This window comes from Pelobates fuscus, chromosome 6, assembly GCF_036172605.1.
Source record: "Pelobates fuscus isolate aPelFus1 chromosome 6, aPelFus1.pri, whole genome shotgun sequence".
NCBI classification, from domain to species: Eukaryota; Metazoa; Chordata; class Amphibia; order Anura; family Pelobatidae; genus Pelobates; species Pelobates fuscus.
The window spans coordinates 163,247,441-163,267,564 of record NC_086322.1 but is presented as its reverse complement, the minus strand read 5'-3'; the positions used below and the strand labels follow the sequence as shown (position 1 = coordinate 163,267,564).

At 41.5% G+C, this 20,124-nt stretch overlaps 1 protein-coding gene across 1 annotated transcript in view; it reads left to right on the top strand.

Moving 5' to 3' along the window:
- MGARP (mitochondria localized glutamic acid rich protein) overlaps positions 1-19,847 on the top strand; it is a 43,922-nt gene extending 24,075 nt beyond the window's left edge. Inside the window, exons 5-7 of the mRNA XM_063458441.1 lie at positions 12,259-12,453; positions 13,405-13,457; positions 18,172-19,847. Coding sequence (XP_063314511.1) covers positions 12,259-12,453; positions 13,405-13,451 — 242 coding nt within the window. The 3' untranslated portion in view covers positions 13,452-13,457; positions 18,172-19,847. The remainder of the gene's footprint in view (positions 1-12,258; positions 12,454-13,404; positions 13,458-18,171) is intronic.
- Positions 19,848-20,124: the final 277 nt, after the last annotated feature.

Below are 20,124 nucleotides of genomic sequence, written 5' to 3'. Positions count from 1 at the left end.
AGGGAGGCTTGTTGGTAGACTCGTAATAGGTGGGGTGCCAATGTGTCTGTAAATTTCTTATAATATGCATTGGTGAAACCATCAGCACCGGGTGATTTTGCCAAAGGCAAGGACTTGATGGCTGCACTGACTTCTGTTAAGGTTATGGGTTGCTGGAGTGCTGTGGCTTGTTCAGGGGTGATTTGCGGCAAAGGTGTCTGGTTGAGGTATTTGTTGATGCTATCTATAGTTGGACTGTATGTATCAGTCCGAAGGTGTAAGTTGTACAACTTGGCATAGAATCTCGCAAATGTTTGAGAAATGTCATTGGGATTTAATATTTTTTGACCCCTATCATTTATAAGGTGTGCTATCTTTTGTACATTGCAGTTGTTGCGTAATCTTGCTGCCAACAGTTTAGTAGCTTTACCGCTCTGGTGGTAGGCCGTAGCCTTTAATTTATGGAGCAGTCTCCTAGTTTTATCTGCTGTCAAATCTCTCAGTTTATCATATTGGTGGGTGAGTTCCTTCCCTGTTGCTACGGTGGGCTGCGTTTTGTTTAATGCTGAGAGTCGTGCTATCTGCGTGTGGCATTCTAATAGTGCCGAATCTTGGATTCGTTTAACGTGTGAAGCTCGTTTGATAAACAGGCCTCTAAGCACCGCCTTATGTGCGGACCAAACAGTGGAGGCCGGTGTCTCTTGGACAGCGTTAAATTTAAAGTAGTTTATGAGTTCAGTCTCAATGGTAGCGGTGAATTTCTCGTCATTCAGTAGGGAGTCGTTTAATCTCCAAGTGCCTTTCCCCTTGTATTGGAAGTCATCTTTTAGCACTAGTATGACCGGGCTGTGGTCCGACCACGTTATCTCGCCAATCTGACAATCGGAGACATAAGGCAAGGTCACTCTATCTACAAAAAACCCGTCAATTCGAGAATACGAATTATGTACCCTCGAGTAGAAGGTATAATCTCGAGTCCCAGGATTGAGGGTTCTCCAGGCATCATAGAGGTCGTGTAACGAGATTGTCTTGGAGATGGTCTTATGGGTCTTATCTTGAGATGCACGGGTCTTACTTCCCCACTGGGTCGATCTGTCTAGGGGTGCTTGGGTGAAGTTAAAGTCGCCACATAACACTAGTTTACCTTGGCGATATTGGTCTATTTTTGTTAAAAGAGATTTAAGGTATTGATTGGGATTCTCATTAGGGAAGTATGCCGTGACCAGCGTATATTGGACTGCATTGATGAGGCCCTGCAGGATTATGAATCTACCCTGTTGATCTATATGATGCCTCTGTACAGTAAATGCCACATCTTTATGTATGAGGATAGACACGCCCTTAGTTTTGGTTGTCGATAGCGCATGGTATTGTATTGGGAATTGTTTCTGAAAAATCTTAGGTGTATGGCCCTTCTTAAAGTGGGTCTCTTGGATACATGCAATGTCTATTTTAGCTTTGATCAGGTCTTTAAGCAATAAACACCTTTTCCCTGGGGTATTCAACCCCTTCACATTATACGTTATTACTCTTATGGTAACTGGGTACAGATTTCGCTATAGCATATGTTGAATATGGGTGAACTAAAGTTAGCGAGAAGACCTTCTTTTCGTCTATCATACAATGGTCTCTAGATGACAAGCAAATCGCGGACATATTGAACTGGTTGTTCCAGTAGGGTTTTATTATACGTCTCTTGTAGGGTACTGTGTCCCATATTAATTTATAGTCTGCTAATGTAAACCAGGGGAGGTAGGTGAAAGAGGGAACCAAGGAGGGGATAAACTTGGGGTGGGGTAAGGGGTAGAAACCCCTCTTGAGCTCTACACGAGAGAGCTGAAGCGCGCCAAGCTGACCTTGGTCGCAATGTAGGGGGTACATAAAATGAGCCTGATGTTAGGGTGGCTCACTGGTGGCCTTCAGGGCTACTAGCCTGGCATGAGATGTTAGCTGTATCTACAATGTATACACTCTGAGGTGTCTGGCAACTTATTATTTTTTTTTTATTTTTTTTTTTGTCATTTTTATTTATTGATTTATTTATTTTATTCATTTATTTATTTATTTATTTATTTCCTTTTTTCCCCTTTTTTTTTTTTATTTTTTTTTATACATTTTTTTTTTTTTATTTTCTCAGTTTGCACCTGGTCAAAACCCTCTGTTTCTAGGAGTGTAGAGGCTTTCTAGAAGCCGCAAACTTTCCTCCCTGAGTTACATCACGAGATAGGGAAGAGGGAAAAGAAAAGGAACATAACAGATTATACTATTATTTAACTAATAACATATAGATAATAAGGGCTGCTGGAATAAAGCAATCGAGGACAGGTATACTTAACACTCCCTACTGGGAGGAGAGGTAGTTCTCGCTGCAATGTCCATTCTCTACTTCAGGCAGGGGTCCATTCCGGCGACATCCGAGGCACCTTAGGTTGATTAGGGTCACTCGGTACAGCAACTGGCAGTCCCCATATCTTGAATTTTTCCTTGCCAGCCGGCAGGGAATTTACCGCGTGAAGCGAGTCCTGGTACTGAATGAGCAGCTTAGCAGGGTATCCCCAACGGTATATGATCCCTTTTGCTCGTAGAGTTGTCGTAAGGGGGGTCAGGCTTTTACGAAACTGTAGGGTAGCAGCTGACAGGTCTGTGAAGATTTTTAAGTCCTGATAGGGATCTGGCATACCTGGATTGCGGGACGCTCTGACCAGCCTCTCCTTAGCGTGGTAGAAGTGTACTCTTACTATCACATCTCTCGCGGTGGAGCTGGGGAGATGTTTCGGCCTTCTTAGTCTGTGCGCTCGATCGATAATGAGCTGGTCTGGATGAATCTCCGGTGACAGCGCCTGGAAGAGATCTTGCAGGTATGAGTTGGATTTAGTACTGATTCCGGAATGCCGCGGATGCGTAAATTATTACGCCTCGATCGGTCCTCCATATCGGCCATTTTGACCGCATGGTCTTGTAGAATAGTGTCCAGCTCTTGTATTTTTACAGCGAGACCATTGTGTGCCTCGGCGAAGTCGTCCATCTTTTGCTCCATTTGAGCTGTGCGCTGGCCTACCTCCAGTATCTCTTTTCTGAGGTCTGCTGTGAGAGATTGCATTTGCGTCGCCATGTTCCTCTGGATGGTATCCGTGAGGTCCGACAGCATGCGTTTCATGACGGTAGTTGTGAGCGGGCTATCCTCCGGTCCTGCTCCTGAGGACATCGGGGATGTAGGAGGGACTTCTACGGATCGAGATGCGCCGCCATCTTCCTGTAAGTTGCGGCCTTCTTGCATGTGTGATGTCGCCGTTTTCGTTAAGAAGAAGGAGGCTCGATCAGCTTTTGCTGTTTTAGTTTTTTGTCTCTGCGACATCTCCAACAGGTCGAGTGCCGGTAAGTATGCTTTAAATTGTTTGCAGACCGATTATTTGAGCCCTGAATCACCCGGTTAGCAGGAGCTTCGTTAGAGTGCGTCCATGCAGCTCGGTGTCAGGCCACGCCCCCATGCAACCATTTTACCACCATTCTACGCCAAATGAAAAAAAAAATTGTGTTTTTTTTTTTTTTACACACATAGCAATTTAAGAATAGATGTACTGAGAACTTTAAGGGTTACTGCCAAATAACAGCCCAATATGTGTTCAGCAACATATCCAGAGTACAGTGATATCACCCATGTATCGGTGTGTTGGCTTCTCTGGTGGCTAAAATACCTTATTTGGCGGGTGCGCGTTCCAGTTTTCCAACTTGGAATTTTTACAGCTAGTCATCATGCACCCATGTCCTATTTGGGACATTTTTGAAGCCGGCCAATGTAATTTCCCCCCATCAAACCATATATTTTTGCAAAGAAAGACACCCTAGGGTATTTCAAATGGTTGTATTTTAACACTTTCTATGCACTAATTCTACCACCAGTCTTTGTCAACTTTTGGGTAGTCATTTTTTATTTTTATTTTGCAGTGCATATGGAGTAACAGACTTGCACGGGGTACCCCAAAGGCAATCCTCATGCTATTCAGACATTAGTCACAATGGGAACACAAAAAACAAAGGGAATAGGCGCTCACTAAATAAACTAGAGGTGGGCAGCAGTGAACCGAGTAGGAATTCCCAGCGCCTACTCAAAATAGTGAAACAATCAAAGAAAAAAGTGGCAAACCGCGCCCAAATAGTACAAGTGATAATAATAAAGATGTATACATACAAAGTGTTCTATAACAGTAGATGTATGGAACCTTCAATAGAAAATACAAAACAATAATAGTGCAGTATATCAGGCAAATAGGAGTAGTAAAAGCTTATAAAAGACTAACTCACACTTTGCAGAGCTACTCAGAGCTCTGCCGTATAGCGCCTAGACGGTACAATCCCCGTCTCAGGATATCAAGTGGTGATGCAGTGCACGGTCCAATCCTCCACAGTAGTATATGGAAAAGATAGAGATACGATCCAATAGTATAGTGTGTTTTGAAAACAATATTGGTAAGAAAAGGAAAAATATCCTACTTACAGATTTCAGAGCAAATATCTTGCTCTAGTGTGTACAGCATACGGTGGTATAATCCCCACCAACGGATATACATCAGGATATATCAGGATTCAGGAAAATCAGGAACAGCAAATAAAATAGTAAAAACTATAACTTTATTTAGATATAAAATATATAATAAAACAAATTGTTATTACTTAACGCGTTTCGCCCAGTCTAGGGCTTCTTCAGAAGTATTAAGTCCGAGTTTGAGTAAAATCCGCTTATAAAGGTGTTCCTGATTGATAGAATTAAGTCCTGGTGTGTTTTCGTTTCCTACTTCCGGGTCGCGCACGTCGCCCGGAAGTGACGTCATCATAGCCTTCCGTGGCATGCTGGGACATGTAGTCTCCCTCTGTTTGTGTTGAACGCAACACGGAAGTGACGTAGCTCCTAGTGTCTTATGGGGCATATAGTTCATAATGTCCACTTTCACATGGGTATAATTACGTCACCCGGAAGTGACATATCGCCGTGCACAGTACTATGGGATTAGTAGTTCGGCAATTTGCCGAAATAGAATATAGTTTATACGGAGAGAAAAGAATAAACATAGTAAATAGATATTATAATAATATTACAAGTACCTATGGCATACATTTGAAAAGACAAAGATAATGAGGATATATATGACTATTAAAACATGTGCATGTATATAAATACATAAAGGGTAGATATTATTATAAAAGAGACAAAAGGGGCACATATCTAAAAAGGTGGCCAACATATGTTTTTTATATATATATAAAAAAAATGCATACAAATATAAATATAAAGCAATGGACATAGTTATAAAATACCATGCATAAAGTGAACCATGCATAAGAGTTCTTAGAGTGGTACTTAAGAGGTGGTGTGTCACTTTTTAAAAAATATAGAAAAGGGAGGGTAAAAAATAAATAAAAATAAATATAAATATAAGCATAAAAAATATAAAATAGAAAATGCAGAGGTGATAAAAATGTAAAAAATACTATAAAAAGTTAAAAAGGTCAAACTCTGCATTTAAACCTTTTGGGTGGAGCGTGTCTAAAAAATAGACCCACTCCATTTCTTTTTTGCCCAATTTATTAATTATATCACCACCTCTCCAGTGTTTTGATAATTTTGAAATACCCATAAATTTTAGGTGACGTGGATCATTGCCGTGTAGCTCAAAGTGTGAGGATACCAGGTGAGTTTTTAGTCCTTTTTCTATGTTGCGGCAATGCTCTCCAATTCTGATTTTCAATGGTCTTATTGTTCTTCCTATATATTGAAGTCCGCAAGGGCACTCTAGTAGGTATATGACATTTTTACTCATGCATGTAATTGTGTCCTTAATATTATAGCTTTTATTTGTGTTATTTGATTTAAAATTATAAATACATCGGTCAGCTTTACTAGTTTTTCTGCATGCTACACAACAGTTACATCTAAAAAATCCATTTTTGTGTTTCATAAAATTGTTGATTACTTCAGACTTTTTTTGTTTTGTGTAATTTTGTGTGAGATGCATTCTCAGGTTTGGGGCTCCTCTAAATATAATTTTTGGACGGTCTGGGATAATTTTTCCTAATATGGGATCTTCCTTCAAGAGGTGCCAATTATTCTGGATTAGTTTTTTTATTTGTTTATTCTTATTATTGTAGTCAAGGACAATAGGCAATATAAAATCTGTCCCATTATTTCTACTGTTTTTTGGACCCTTGTTTTGGGTTAGGAGGTCTTTTCTCTCTAGACTAGTAATATTTTCCAGGGTTCCTTTAATTTTTTCTTCGTCATAGCCTTTTTCAATAAATTTATTCGTCATCATATTCGCCTGGATTTTATATGTTTCAACATCTGAGCAATTTCTTTTTAATCTAAGGAATTGGCTTTTAGGAATACCATCGAGCCAACTCCTATAGTGACAGCTGTCTCTTCCAATAAAATTGTTAACGTGAACCGGTTTAAAATGAGTTTTTGTATTAATTTTCATATTGTGAATGAAAATATCCAAATCCAGAAAGGTTACATTTGTCTTACTAAAATCCGCTTTTAAAATTATACCATCATTATTAGTGTTTAAGAAGTCTAAAAATAATTTGGCCGTAGAAATAGGGCCTTTCCAAATAAAAAGGAGATCGTCAATATAACGCCCAGCCATGTCCGTTCCATACCATTCTCTCTTCCCATTCCGTCATGAAGAGGTTGGCATAGCTGGGCGCGAACCTGGTCCCCATCGCCGTGCCAGTCTTTTGCAAATAAAATGAATCTTTAAACCAAATTAGTCACAATGGGGTATACATTCGTACTTGCACAGTATTTTTTTTTTTTTTTAAAGTAATGAAGTCACGGTCTAAAAAGATGAGTTACAGAGTTGTATAGTTATGTGATGAGCTAAACCGTCATGTTCGTTGAGTATATCGGCATTAGTGATTTGCATGATCCGTGTGCCACAGGCTTGGGGATACATGTGAGCCGGGCCTTTCCCTGAACGGGCGCTGCAGATGGCCTCGGTGTTTCACTGCCAGTGGGAAGACTTCCGGCGAGGTGGCTGAAGCTTTGGAGGGTGCCTCCTTGTGACCCTTGGCTCGGGTGGGTTGACAGTGGTCTTAGCGGGGGTAGGGGTGCATGCTTCACCCGGGATCGGTCCGCTCCGTCTCCTCTTCACCATCCTCCCTTTCTTCCCTCCGTAAGCGGGGGAGATGCTGGCGAGGAGTTTCTCCAGCCAGACCCAGAATCTCTGGAAAATCAGGTCCAGGCTGGTAAGTTGGGGTTGTGTGGGTGGAGGCCTCGGTGCTGCATCCGCCATGTTGCTGGGCTCGGCGCTTTCAAGGCCCCAGCCTGGGTGGGCAGCTGCAGTCCTCATGGCAGTGTGTGTCAGAGTAGTGGGGACCGGGATAACCCCCTCCGGTCCATAGAGGGGGGGGAACGGTGGCTCACGCATTGTCTCGTACTGCTTCGGGACGGCGGGAGAGCGGCCATCTCCCCCGCGTCCGCCACATGTGTAGGCCTCAACGGCTGGGCGACCGGGAACAGTGCGGAGAACCTCGGGATTGGTATCATCGTGTAGGCCCCGGTGTCCAGAGTCGCCAGGGAGCCAAGAGGAATCGGGTTACAGATTCTGCTCAGCGGGAATCAGTTCTTTGTGCGGTAGAGTGCAGGAGCAACAGATACGTGTGATTGTCCCGCTCTGCAGTCAGGCATTGTACTTTAGGCATGGATTCTCAGTTCCTGTTATGTCTTACTGACAAAGAACACCCCAATATGTGTTCAGCAACGTCTCCCGCATTCAGCAGTGCCCCCAGTGTACAGGTTGTATGGGTTTTTGCAAACTTACAGGCAGGGCCGGTGCAAGGATTTCTGCCGCCCTTGGCAAAGATCCATTTTGCCGCCCCCCCCCTCATGTCATTCACGCTCTTGCAGACACACACACACACACACACACTCTGACAGTCAAACACTCACCTCCCTGGGGTCCAGTGTGGGGCAGCTTCTCACTCCTCCAGCGCGCTGTTTAGTATGCCAGGGCCGGAATTATGTGATATTCCGGTTCCCGGCATCAGTGGGTGTGCAAGGGAGGAGTGAGAGACTTCAAAAATCGCCTCCCTCGCCACCTTCCTTCTCTACCCCCTCTCTACCCTGGGATTTGTTGGCAGAGCAGGCACCTCTGCCTAACCTAGCGCACAGCTTCAGGGGCGCCCTGAGGTGGCCAGATGGCCACCTCCCGGCCCCCCTGTGACAGGGATCCTCTCGGCGCCCCGACCTTTGTGCGCCTTGAGGATAGGCCCGGCGCTGGGGAAGGTGGCTCATGAGCCTCTCGCCCAGCGCTGCTGACCCAGATACCTTGACATGACATTTGAAAAAGTAGACAACCCAGGGTATTCAAAATGGGCCACAAATGCTTGCCAAAGTTAGCGTTTGTATTTGTTTATAATTATTTTTTATTTTTTAGACAAAAACTGCACTTTTACTGGTAATAGCATTGTGATCCATATATATATATATATTTTTTTTAACTTATATTTGTGTTCTGTGAAGTCAGACTAGAACAATACCCCCCCCCCCCCCCCCCCCCCATCCCATGTAAAAGTTTTATGGTGTTTTGGAAAGCTATGTGGTTAAATATAGGGCTTGCCAATTTAATTCTCTGGAATGTCTGCCTGGGTTGTCAGGCAGGTCTCTCAAATAATTTATGTAGTTAATGGTTAAATGTATATGTAAAAATTGTGATTTAAAACCCCTTCCACCTGAAGTCTGTGGATAGTTAATACAATGTTAAACAAAAATCTGCACACCAGTCATAAGGTTTGCTTTTCCAACAGAAATCACACATTTGCAGTGATGTTACTACCGCAAAGTGTGTGTGTGTGTATAAAGTGTGTAAGGGGGTAAATGGGAACAGTACGTTCAAACACAACTGCATTTTGAAACGCTGATATTTACACAAATACACCCTATATTAACACACCTACAGATAATCAAACACAAAGATAAAGCACCGCGCTTACAGCAGCAGTAGCTTAGTATCCAACAGCTTAAAATACATAGTAAAAACACCTACAGATAATGCTCGCAAATATGACACCGTTTCTGCAAGAATAGCCAAATGGTAGATCCTCATCTGGCAAATTATTGTGGGAATTGTACGACAGTTGAGGGTCTACCTTTTGGCCCACCTTACAATAGAGGGGGTCCCAAAATATTCCTTGCACCCTCTCTACATTTGTTCCACCACTGAAAGAAGCCAATTTGCTTCTGTCAATTTTGCCTAAATATCTATATCAGGCTGTGTTTTTTGAAGCTACTCTTTTAATAATTCTTCTTACTGTATCCCCATAGCAAATTGAAGAAAGATACTTGTAAGAAAGGTATTTATTGCTAATTCCAGGAGTTAGACTTGTATTAGCCAAGACATGTAATAAGACTTTTTATCTTTAACTTATTTCCTATATTGCACTGTATTTATTCAGGCTGGCCCCTGTGATTAAATGGCAATACCATTGGTTTTCTGACCTGCAGCCTCTGTGATCTCTCTGTCTCTTCCGCTATGTATATGAATATATTTATTAGATAATGCTGCCATGATCAGGAATAAGAGAAATTGTCTCCATGCTTCACCAGGGCTGCATTCTTGTAGAACTCTGTGCACAGTCTACCTGATAGGTAGGGTGCAGTTCTACTTGTATTCATTTCAGGGTTCCGATTCCTGCCCTTTATGCTGCGAGGGGAGCTGTCAACCCATTTGTTAATGCTGTCACGGTGAATGATCAGGAAAAGAAAATTACAGAAAGTATGAAAATGAAACTTCTTCCAGTGCATGCAATCAGCCTGATTATTTTTCCCCTTTACCGTATTGACTCTCTATATACTGCAGTTATATTAATCTTTCATCAGTGTCTTCTGTTAGAGTGAAGCTCAGATTATATAGCATATTGGTGCTGTGCAGACAGAGTTCAGTATCCGGGACTGCTGCTAATCACAAATGCTTTAATCACTGCAGGCAAATTCCAGCAGGATTACACCAGCCATGTTACATTATATTGGCTTCACTAGGCTCCTCTGAGTCAGCTCTCTGTGGATATCTGCGAGCGACAGACCGTATTAGAGTAAGAATCTGTACTGGCTGCATGGTTACAGCTGTAAGGTCTCTCTCATTGAGTGTGCCTGGGAACTGATGTGCACTCAGCATTTTTCACTTGTTATAAAGCTGGTAGTTTAGCACAAGACTGCTTTGATTTAATCCTGTGCAAAGTGGTCATGTAAATATTAAAATGTATATTGTCAGTGTAAGAATCAATTTTAAATCCCCTAATTCAACACCACTATCTGGAATCACATTGGGGAGAAATGTGCTTTTATGACAGAATAACATATTTTGAATGTAATAACTTGAGGAATGCAGACACAACGGATCACACACAGTCCCCTGAAAAGCCAAATTCCAACCTTATTGCAAAATAGTTTACTTTTTATTTAACCTTTTAGTGTTTGGAAACGATCCACCATATTTTAAGGATTTCTCTTAAAACTGCACCCATACATACTATTAGGGTTTTTAACTAAAGTGAGATGTATTCATTAACTAATTTAAAGGGGCATTATAGTCACAATATCCACTTTATTTAAAATAATAAAATAAAAATAAACTTTTTTTTATTCTTCTACGATCTAACTTGACAATTTTAGTTTTTAAATTGTAACTTTTTTTTTTTTATTTTTTATTTATTTATTGGGCCCATGTCTTTTTTGAAACAAAATAGCAGCCCCCAAATGCACTTTACTCGAATCACTGCACAACATTTGCAAAATAAAGCATTCTGGGCTTTTTTAGTATATGAAAATTTTAGTATTTCCCTACGCCATTTTATCATTTAACCTCTGCTGAATTTCTCAGTACTTTTTTTTTTGGAAACGCATATACATATTGAATTTTAATAGTAAATTTCACATGCTTTGTATGTTCCACTAAAAAAAAAAAATATATTTTGCTGCATCTCATGCATACAAAAATATCCCACATGTAGATCTCTTTGCCAGATTTTTGGGGGAAATTTATAAGCAGATATGTTAGGGCAGAAATTCTTCCCCGGGGATTACTCACGGCTGCAGACTGTCCTTGGTCTGCAATTTAGCAAATATTAATGATTATAGACAAAAATTAGTTCATGGTCACAAGGTAGACAGGTCATGACCAAATCTACACATCACTACTTTCTAAAAATAGAATTGTATATCTTTCATTTAATTGTGGACATTGTTTTATAACATATTTGATCAGCTTGCAAAATATATTTCTCTTACTTCATCAAAGTATCTTGCTAGACATATACTTCCCTTTTTGGAACATCTGTTTGTAGATGCAGCAGTACACCTTAATTAATAAATAATACTTAAAGGACCACTTTAGTGCCAGGAAAACAAACTCGTTTTCCTGGCACTATAGTGCCCTGAGGGTGCCCCCACCCTCTGGGTCCCCCTCCCGCCGGGCTGAAGTGGGAGGAAGGGGGTTAAAGCAGCCCGGCGCTGGGGACTCTCCTCCTCCTTTGGCCGTCATCGGCTGAATTCGCATGCGCGGCAAGAGCCGCGCGCACATTCAACCAGTCCATAGGAAAGCATTCTCAATGATTTCCTATGGATGCTGGCATCTTCTCACTGTGAAAATCAGTGAGAGGCGCAGAAGCGCCTCTAGCGGCTGTCAATGACAACCACTAGAGGCTGGATTAACACTATTGTAAACATAGCAGTTTCAATAAATATTTGGGTGCAAAGAGTGCGATCTGTTGGCTTTTTTTCAGCATGTGCTGATTTCTCTCAGCCATTCTGCTAAAGCAAACACTGCCTAGCTTAGCTCCGAGAGCTAACTTGGCTCACCAGATCTCTGATGGCTGTAGTCAATGCACAGAGCAGTGCAAGGCAGACCCCAGGTTAGAAGTCAAAAATTCTAAAATTGTTCGGCTCCTTAAACTAGCCGGTGTCCAATCACAAAATAATTTCAATCTCCAAGAGACACTTGTGTTTTTTATGTTCTGTTTTACTATAGTCTTAATAATCTAATGTATTTTTGTATTTTGGACTTAACTTCCTTATCTTCTCCCTAGCTAGGTCACTGTTAAACTTTGATAACTAATATTTTGGCCATCAAGCTCAGGCTTTCTATAAGCTGCACTCTTCTAATAATTTCTGGTTTATCTTGTATAGTAATTGAAATGGTAGACATGCTTAAAGTCCATTGTCTCAGCGTTCATGTGAGTATGTTAGACTAAAAAAAGTACCTGGGTTTTGTTTTTGTTTTTTTACAGTGGAAGAAATAATTGAAGTTACAGAAGAAGTATTAGGTGGCTCTTCTTCTCCAGTACTAGAGGCAGTTTCAGACAATGTCCTGGAGGACCTGGCTTCAGCAGTAGAGGAACTGGCTTCACCTACAGATGACTGGGCTGAGCTCTCGGCAAGGAAACCAGAGGAGATTGTTGAAGAGACTTTACAGGTTACAGAAGGTGTGTTTTTAACTTTATGGCCTACTGGGGATTTGTTTGGTTTGCCCATTTCCCTGTCTGGGCTTAGTTGGTTCTCAGCATACTTTGCAGCTAAAAGGTGTTTTATTCCCATGTTTAATAGATATCTAGAAATTGTTTTTGTCGTACGTGTCTAAGACTACTCACCGACTTTCCCTTCATTTTCTGTGATGTATGTCTGACAGTAAAATGCCTGCTCTGTGAATGGCGGATCAGGTAAAAAGATGTTTGGGACTCATTGATTCCTTAAAACCAAGGGAAACCTTCAAAACATTCCCCTGTTCCTAGATCGGTAAGAAAAAAAATAAAAATGCCCTGAACACACTATACTCTGCCCATCCCATCCTGACCCAACCCGCATATCTACCTTCTTGTGCCACCCACATATTTTCCCTGCAGCCATTACGTTGGAGCAGTAGAGACCTGTGCTGCTTCCTGCATGGAACACTGATCATTTCTGAATTGCAGTGTGAAACCATGTCACTAGCATATGAATAAGCTCCTTTACTATCACATATTACACTGCAAGAACTCCATTATCAGGCTAATACAGAATACACTGACCTATAGATGTTACAGCATAGCTACCCAGCGGCCTTAGGAAGATGAGAAACCTGGTGACTAGCTTATATATAACCCAGTGGCCCATCATCTCAAGTGCCAGTCCTCAGCTCAATACCAGTGTGGCCTACTGGGGATCTGTTTGATTTGCCCATTTGCCGGTCTGGGCTTGGTTTGTTCTCCGCATACTTTGCAGCTAACTGGCCAAGGTGCTTTATTTCCGTATTTGATCGATATGGGAAATAATTGTTTTTTGTTTTGTTTTTTAAATGAAAAAAAATGTATTTGCCAAATAGAGATGTGAGAGAGCACAGTGTGCGTAAACATTTGGTGAGTACAAAGGTAAGGAACGTTTCCATTTTATTGTTTCAGAGTATAATGAGATTGAAGAATCAGAGAAAGTGGCTGCAAGCTCCTAGATAGAGGTAAGTTTCAATATTTTACCAAAGACAGGAGAATAAAGTTGTACCTATTCTCTCTTAAACCATTCACTACGAAGTAGATAGTTTTTCAAAATACAATTAGCATAACATTTGAAACAAAGCTAACACATAATCATGATTAAACAGCAATTCTGTGTATAGATTGCAGTTTAGAAAAGCCTACAAATTAAAATTATGCAAATGTACACAATTTTTTATTTTTCATTTATTTGTCATTAATAGAAATATTAGGGGAATGGAAAGCTTTAGACACATACAATATCCCTAATCTTACAATATTATTATATAATCAAAAATACAATTTGTCACATACAGTGCTTCTCAAAAATGGATACAATTGTTTAACTACCTTACTTCTAGGCAGAGGCGGCTCTCTAATTAGGAGATTTTAGGCGGCCGCCTAATGGTGTTAGTAGGGGGCCTCATGTATGAGTTTCGCCTAAGGCATCGCCAAGTCTAGAGCCGCCACTGCTTCTAGGTAATTGTAAAGGCCCTAATGACATTACTAGCAGTATAGCCTATTAAAAACAACAGCAGAATATACAAATAATGTGTGCTTTTGGTTATAATGCTTTTATGCAGTAAGTACAGTTTGTGACACTAACAGACTGCAACCTGTTAAGTCTAGATCCCAAAGACCATGGACTTTAATGCAGTACCATGACTCTGACTTGCTTTTTTTATGTGAAATTCAGACACCATGCTTTGCAATTTGGATTTTACCGGTTTCCCCTGACTCTCCCTTCTGTGACATTTTATTGTATTCTTGCCAGAGGCTTCCCGTCCATGGGTCATGGCCCCATGCGGTCCTTTGACAGGGGCAGCATTTTGCCATTCCTGGTATTATCAAACAGGATAATAGGCAGTTTGGGAAAATCTGGGTCTTTCCCGATCGGCCCTTCTTCCAGGGTGTGCCCCTGAGAATTCCTGCGGTTGGCTGGGGACTCGGGGCTATGCACATGTTTCTCACTAAAGTTCCGGAACTCTGAAATGTACTTATAATTCTGGAGTTTGGGCCAGGTCGGAGTGGCAGACTCCCACCCATATCTTGAACCCGAAGAAAGGAACCGCACTCAAATCCACTTAAAACTGGGTGCACCGAAGCGGGACCAGCAAATCTAAAACACACATAATAAAACAGGAAAAAATCTTCAGGCACTCACGGAATTAAAGCCACAGGCAGATTTATTGGATCAAAAAGGCAAAACAACATTTAGACCTACTAAGAGGTGTTTATCAAGCTTGATATCCCTGCATCCCCAGCGCACACTGCACTCTAGCACAAACACATACAAACTACATCCCAAGCACGCACTGCATCCAAAAGATTTCACACTTACACTGCACCCCCTAGACAGACTGCATCACCAGCACACACACTACATCTCCTATCTTATTCTACATCTCCAACACACTGCATCATCAGCACGCACAATATATTCCCTATACACACACTGCATCCACTACACACTCTCTGCATCCACTATACACACACTGTATTTTGGTGGGCGTGGCTTTGATGAGGGAGAAGGCAGCATTTTATCCTTGGACTGGAGCAGCACAATGTCTTGGGCTGGCCCTGATTGTTGCTTTTATGTTTTATGTTGCATGCACGGTTTTTTACAATAAGTTGAATAAAGCATTGTTAAAGGGATGTCACAGTTTTAAAATAAAGCAATCTAGTTCCCTTTGGAAGATGTTTAGGGTCCCTGGTGCTGGAGGTAAAGCAACAAACCCCAAAGCGAGACAGATCAGGGACCAATCACCACCTGTACCAACTGGTCAAAAACTGTAGTATGTCCCTTTTCTGCTAAGGGTTTCCAGACCACTATTGGGACAAGTCATGGAGACTGCATCTGATCTGCAGGACCCAAGACTTGTCCCAATGGTGAGGACACCTCCTTATGGCGCAGACCTACTGCTGGCTGAAGAGGTCAACCCTGGATCTGCTGGATCCCAGAGGAACAGGTTGTCTGCAATAAATTTAAAACCTTACTGATGGCAATCTTATGGAAGGTGACAGGAAAAGTAATAGTTCTGCAGCATCTTGGGAGGTTTGAGCACATCTTCTACAGACCCAATCCCAGCTTGGATGTGGTGAGACAGGTTACAGCAGAGGTCACCAAAGTGCTAGTGGAGATCCAGGACCTAGATAATGAACAAGTCCATCAAATATCACAAACGGAAATACAAAATAGACAAGGGAAAGCTGAATCACCACAGAGCGCTACTGGAAGTAGGAGGAATAAACTACCCTTCAATGCATTTCAAGTAGTAGGAGCCCAGAAAGAAGACCTTGATGGGTACTTGCAGGATTTTGAGTGGCATTGACTGCCACCAGCTTGCTACCCCCCCCCCCCCCCACCCCCCGGCCTGGTAAATTTCAACAGAATAGGCACCTGCAATGTGGAGACAGCCGGTGCCTACTCTGCCTTAACCGTAAGCACTGCTCCGGGGGCACCCCTAGATGCACCTCACGGCGCCCCCTACCTCCTGGAACCAGTCCAGGATTGTTCCCACCTCTGCTCCCCTAATAGTAATGAATAGATTTGCTAGACTGCAAAGATGTTCATTGTGGGCCGCATGCGACCCGTGGACCGTGAGTTTGACATGTTCCATAAGCCTATTGGCAGAAGGTATCTGTGAAAGAGGAAACAGAACTTTTATGGAGAATATGCATACTGACTATACCAAGCAGTCTCAAGCTGGTAGCAAGTTTCTACATTAGAGGCTGTACTCCAGCTTGATGTTGGAGCAGTTTTTCCAGCTGACTGCTTTAGCAGTCAGTGACTGGGTAAGAGACCAAATTTCTCACAGTAGAAGAGGGTGGCAGATGACACCTGCATACCCAGCGGAACACTAGAGTATCCCTTACACTGCAACCAGTCTCGCCTCAAAATCGCTCCACCAGCAGTTCCTTGACCAGGGTTGTGCTTTGGCCTGTTAACACACAACTGGTCAGAACTTCTGCTCCCTCTGGCAAAGCCCTTGAATTAAAGTGCTACCAATGTAACCTAGTGGAGCATTTCAGACAAAATTGTCCTCAGAATTCTGCGCTGCTGGGACAAGACTGGACCTCGGGACTCTTAAGGACAATGCTTGTTGCACTACAGAGACAGCCTCCGATCAAAGCCAGGGCCTGGTGTAACCACCTTTAATCAACCTGGAGTGCCCTTCTTCCAGTAAAGCAGAAGTATGGGGTGTAATCCATGATGCAAACCCCCAAAGAGATGCTAGCAAGGACAACAAAGTGTAATTTAGATTATTTTGCTTCAGCACTGGTCACCCACTGAAACTGCTAGAGACTGCGGATGCCTCCCTATCACTTGTGCCCAAGTCAGACGAGAGCACAGTAAGCTACAGCTATCCCTCTCGTCAGACACCAGGTACATAATCACACTGTAGGCACACGACTGAGCATTGAGGTGTGCTGCAGAGAGGATTAAAATGAAAGGGGGACACCTCCTCCCCTCACAACACCTCCCTCATTAGCGTTATTCCCCCGAACTGAACAATCCCTTACTCCATAAGGCAGCACACAAATTGCCTAGAGGGTCCAGGGATTCATTGGACATTCCAGGCACCAACACAATAACCTAATTATACAGCAAATGTTCTGGGAGCTAATAGCTTTCAGAAGTTGAAAACTGATCATTTGAACTATAGATCCAAAAAACTCCTGCTCTGATCAGAACAGAGGCTGTGCAGAGAGCCATGAAATCTGCTAATCCGATCCTCCCTGTCAGCTGACTTCTCAAAAAGCTACCAAAAACCAAACACGAGTCCTGCGCATCCAGTATAGGTGTGCACACCCAGGTGCTTCCACAATTTATTTGAGGACAAAGTTAAAACAGCAAACGTTTTGAGCAGCAGCCCTTTCTCAATGCTAATGTCCTGCTGCTGCTGTTCGAAACGTTTGCTGTTTTAACTTTGTCCTCAAATAAATTGTGGTAGCACCTGGGTGGCAATGGCTGTGCTCGCATTAGGTTTTCCCCCATAGGAAAGCCTGTATGTAGACAGCCACTGTAGGTAGAGTTAATCCTGGATATTAATTTATTGCAGTTTCTCAATAACTGCAATAGTTACTATTGCAGGGTTATGGGACCTGGGACTATGCACCCAGACCACTTCAATGAGCTGAAAGGTCTGGGTGCCTGTAGTGTCACTTTAATAATCTCTAGATATGTGTTTGTGCCTATTTTTTATTTTTTTTCATTTTCTATATGGATAGTGGCAGTAAAAAAATATGAATGGGTTTTGCAACCGTTACTCATGAAGGACAGGGAGGACCCAAATATTAAAATTATTGTAATTAACATAACCCACCCCTCATTCCACGTAGAGCTGTTATAACACCTACTTTTTCTGTCGTTGCCAGAGGTGAGGTTATAGGAGGGATGTATTAATTTTGGTGATTCGCAAAACACACTTGTTACTACTGTTTTAATCCAGTGGAGAAGAAAATGTACAGTGCGTAAAACTTTTATGCTGAATGAAAATGGCAGGTAGTTTTGGATGCATCCTTTCTAAAAGTAATGGCCTGAGCTGTCAGAGTGCATGAGGAAAGAGTCTTTGATAAAATGAATTCTAAGAAATTCCAGAATCTAATTTATGGTCTGTTTTTGTATCTCTCAACTTACTCTTGTATGGATAATTCAAGGGTTAATGTTGTGTTTTGATTTTTTTTTCTTCACAGAAAGTAGAGAAGGTACTGTTACTGTGATGCCCAAATTACTCTCTGCCACCAATCCGGAACCAGCACGAATGCACATTCCTGAACCCTTCATAGAGTGCTCGCTCTTTCCTTCCCGTTATTCTGTTATGGTGCTAAGATGACTGGCCCAACAAATGGGTATACACGCTGTGGTTATTTAACTCCATCAATAATGGAAGTGAAGATCTGAGTTATTGTCAACTGTCACCTGGAAAGGATGTGAAATGAAATTCGTCCCTGGAACCTACACAATCCACCCATGTTAGTCTGTTATCCGAACTTGGAAAGCCCTTACAAAGATATTTATAAACAAGTAATAGCTAACTATATATTTATATCTGGGGATATTAAGATCTGCAATTCAATAACAGTTGAAACACTATAGGGGTTATTTGCCAAGCTTATAATTGGCAAAATTTAGTCCCCAAACTTGAAATTCAGTAGTGGTTATAGATTTTTCTTTTTGTCAATGTTAGACTAGAATTTGCTGTTAAATTCCTGAGCATTTCCTGTAAAACCAAAACTGTCTGGGTTGGCTACCATAGGTACAGGGGTGTAGCAATGCACTACTGTCTCTGCCCCACATCATGCATGGGATTCATCATCTAAATACAAAATACAATCTGCATATTCACTTCAATTATAGCAATACACATTCCAAAGACTATTTTACCACTGTAAGAAATTATACAACCATCTCTGTTTTAGCTGCAATGGAATTTAATCAACTAGGATCATGGGCATGCTATAGACAATCTGTATATAGACTGGAAAAAGTATGCACAATTGGGCATGTTCTGATAACTGTATGCTATGCATTGTTACACGCTAGTCAGTAATATCTGCACAGTCTGCATCATTCGTGGATCAGGAAACTTTAATCGATAACTGCACTGTACATTGTTGCTCCTCCTCTGTTTAAGGTGGTGTTGAACACACAACTGATTTTTTTTTTTTTATTACATAAATACACATATCGTAAAATAGGTTTACAAATCAAACAAAAACTACCAGGAGCACAAAATATAATATGGAGTAAAGCTTTAAACGTATCTCAGGATTGCAGGTTTGTTTCAGTAATTTTTCCTTGGTTGAAATACCAGTTTAGACTTGTGGGTCTGAAATTAGTTTTCAAGGATGAGCCAACATGAGCCAATTTTAGTGACATACTCATTGGAATGGAATTTGGGTAATACCCAAATCATGCTTTAATGGCGGTTCTCAATTTCAAATGTGAATATGGCTTATTTAGAATAAAAAATTGATTCGTGATTATTTTTAAATGTATTGACACTGTAGAATTCTGTTGCATTGTTATTAGACCTTCTATTCTTTCACTATGAAGGTATATTAACATATGTCACTAGTTAATACCTTTTGTGAAAAAAGGAGTCAAATAGGTCTTAAAGTATTACCACATAGGAGACTCATCGTACCACTGTGAATTGCTATTACACCTGAAGTCCTACCTCACTCTGTTTCTTTAAATACATTGTCGAATGCTTGAGGTGTGTATGTACCACTTTTTTAGCACAGATACACAGCGGGCAGGGTTCAAAAACATTCCTAATATGTTCTTCTTAACATACTTGCAGTATTCTCATTTAGGAAACCTACAGCTTGAAATATTACCTTGAAAAATAAATACAACTTTTAACCATGCTTTTTGTCATTATCACTAACTGCATCTTGCTTGCTTAAATACAGGTTTGATTCTTTCAGTGGTGCTCAAAATTTCCACTTGCCCATTAGTCAATGACAAGTAGAGCTGAAAACTACAAATATGGCGTCGACATGAAACTGTGCTAACATGCAACCTGTAACGTTATAAGGTTTTTGACTCATTTGAGTAGAACTGATTATATGCTGCTGACTTTCCCATTCCCAGGCCAGAGATCGTGGTGTAGTTGAAGGTTTGCTGTACCAAATAGTCTT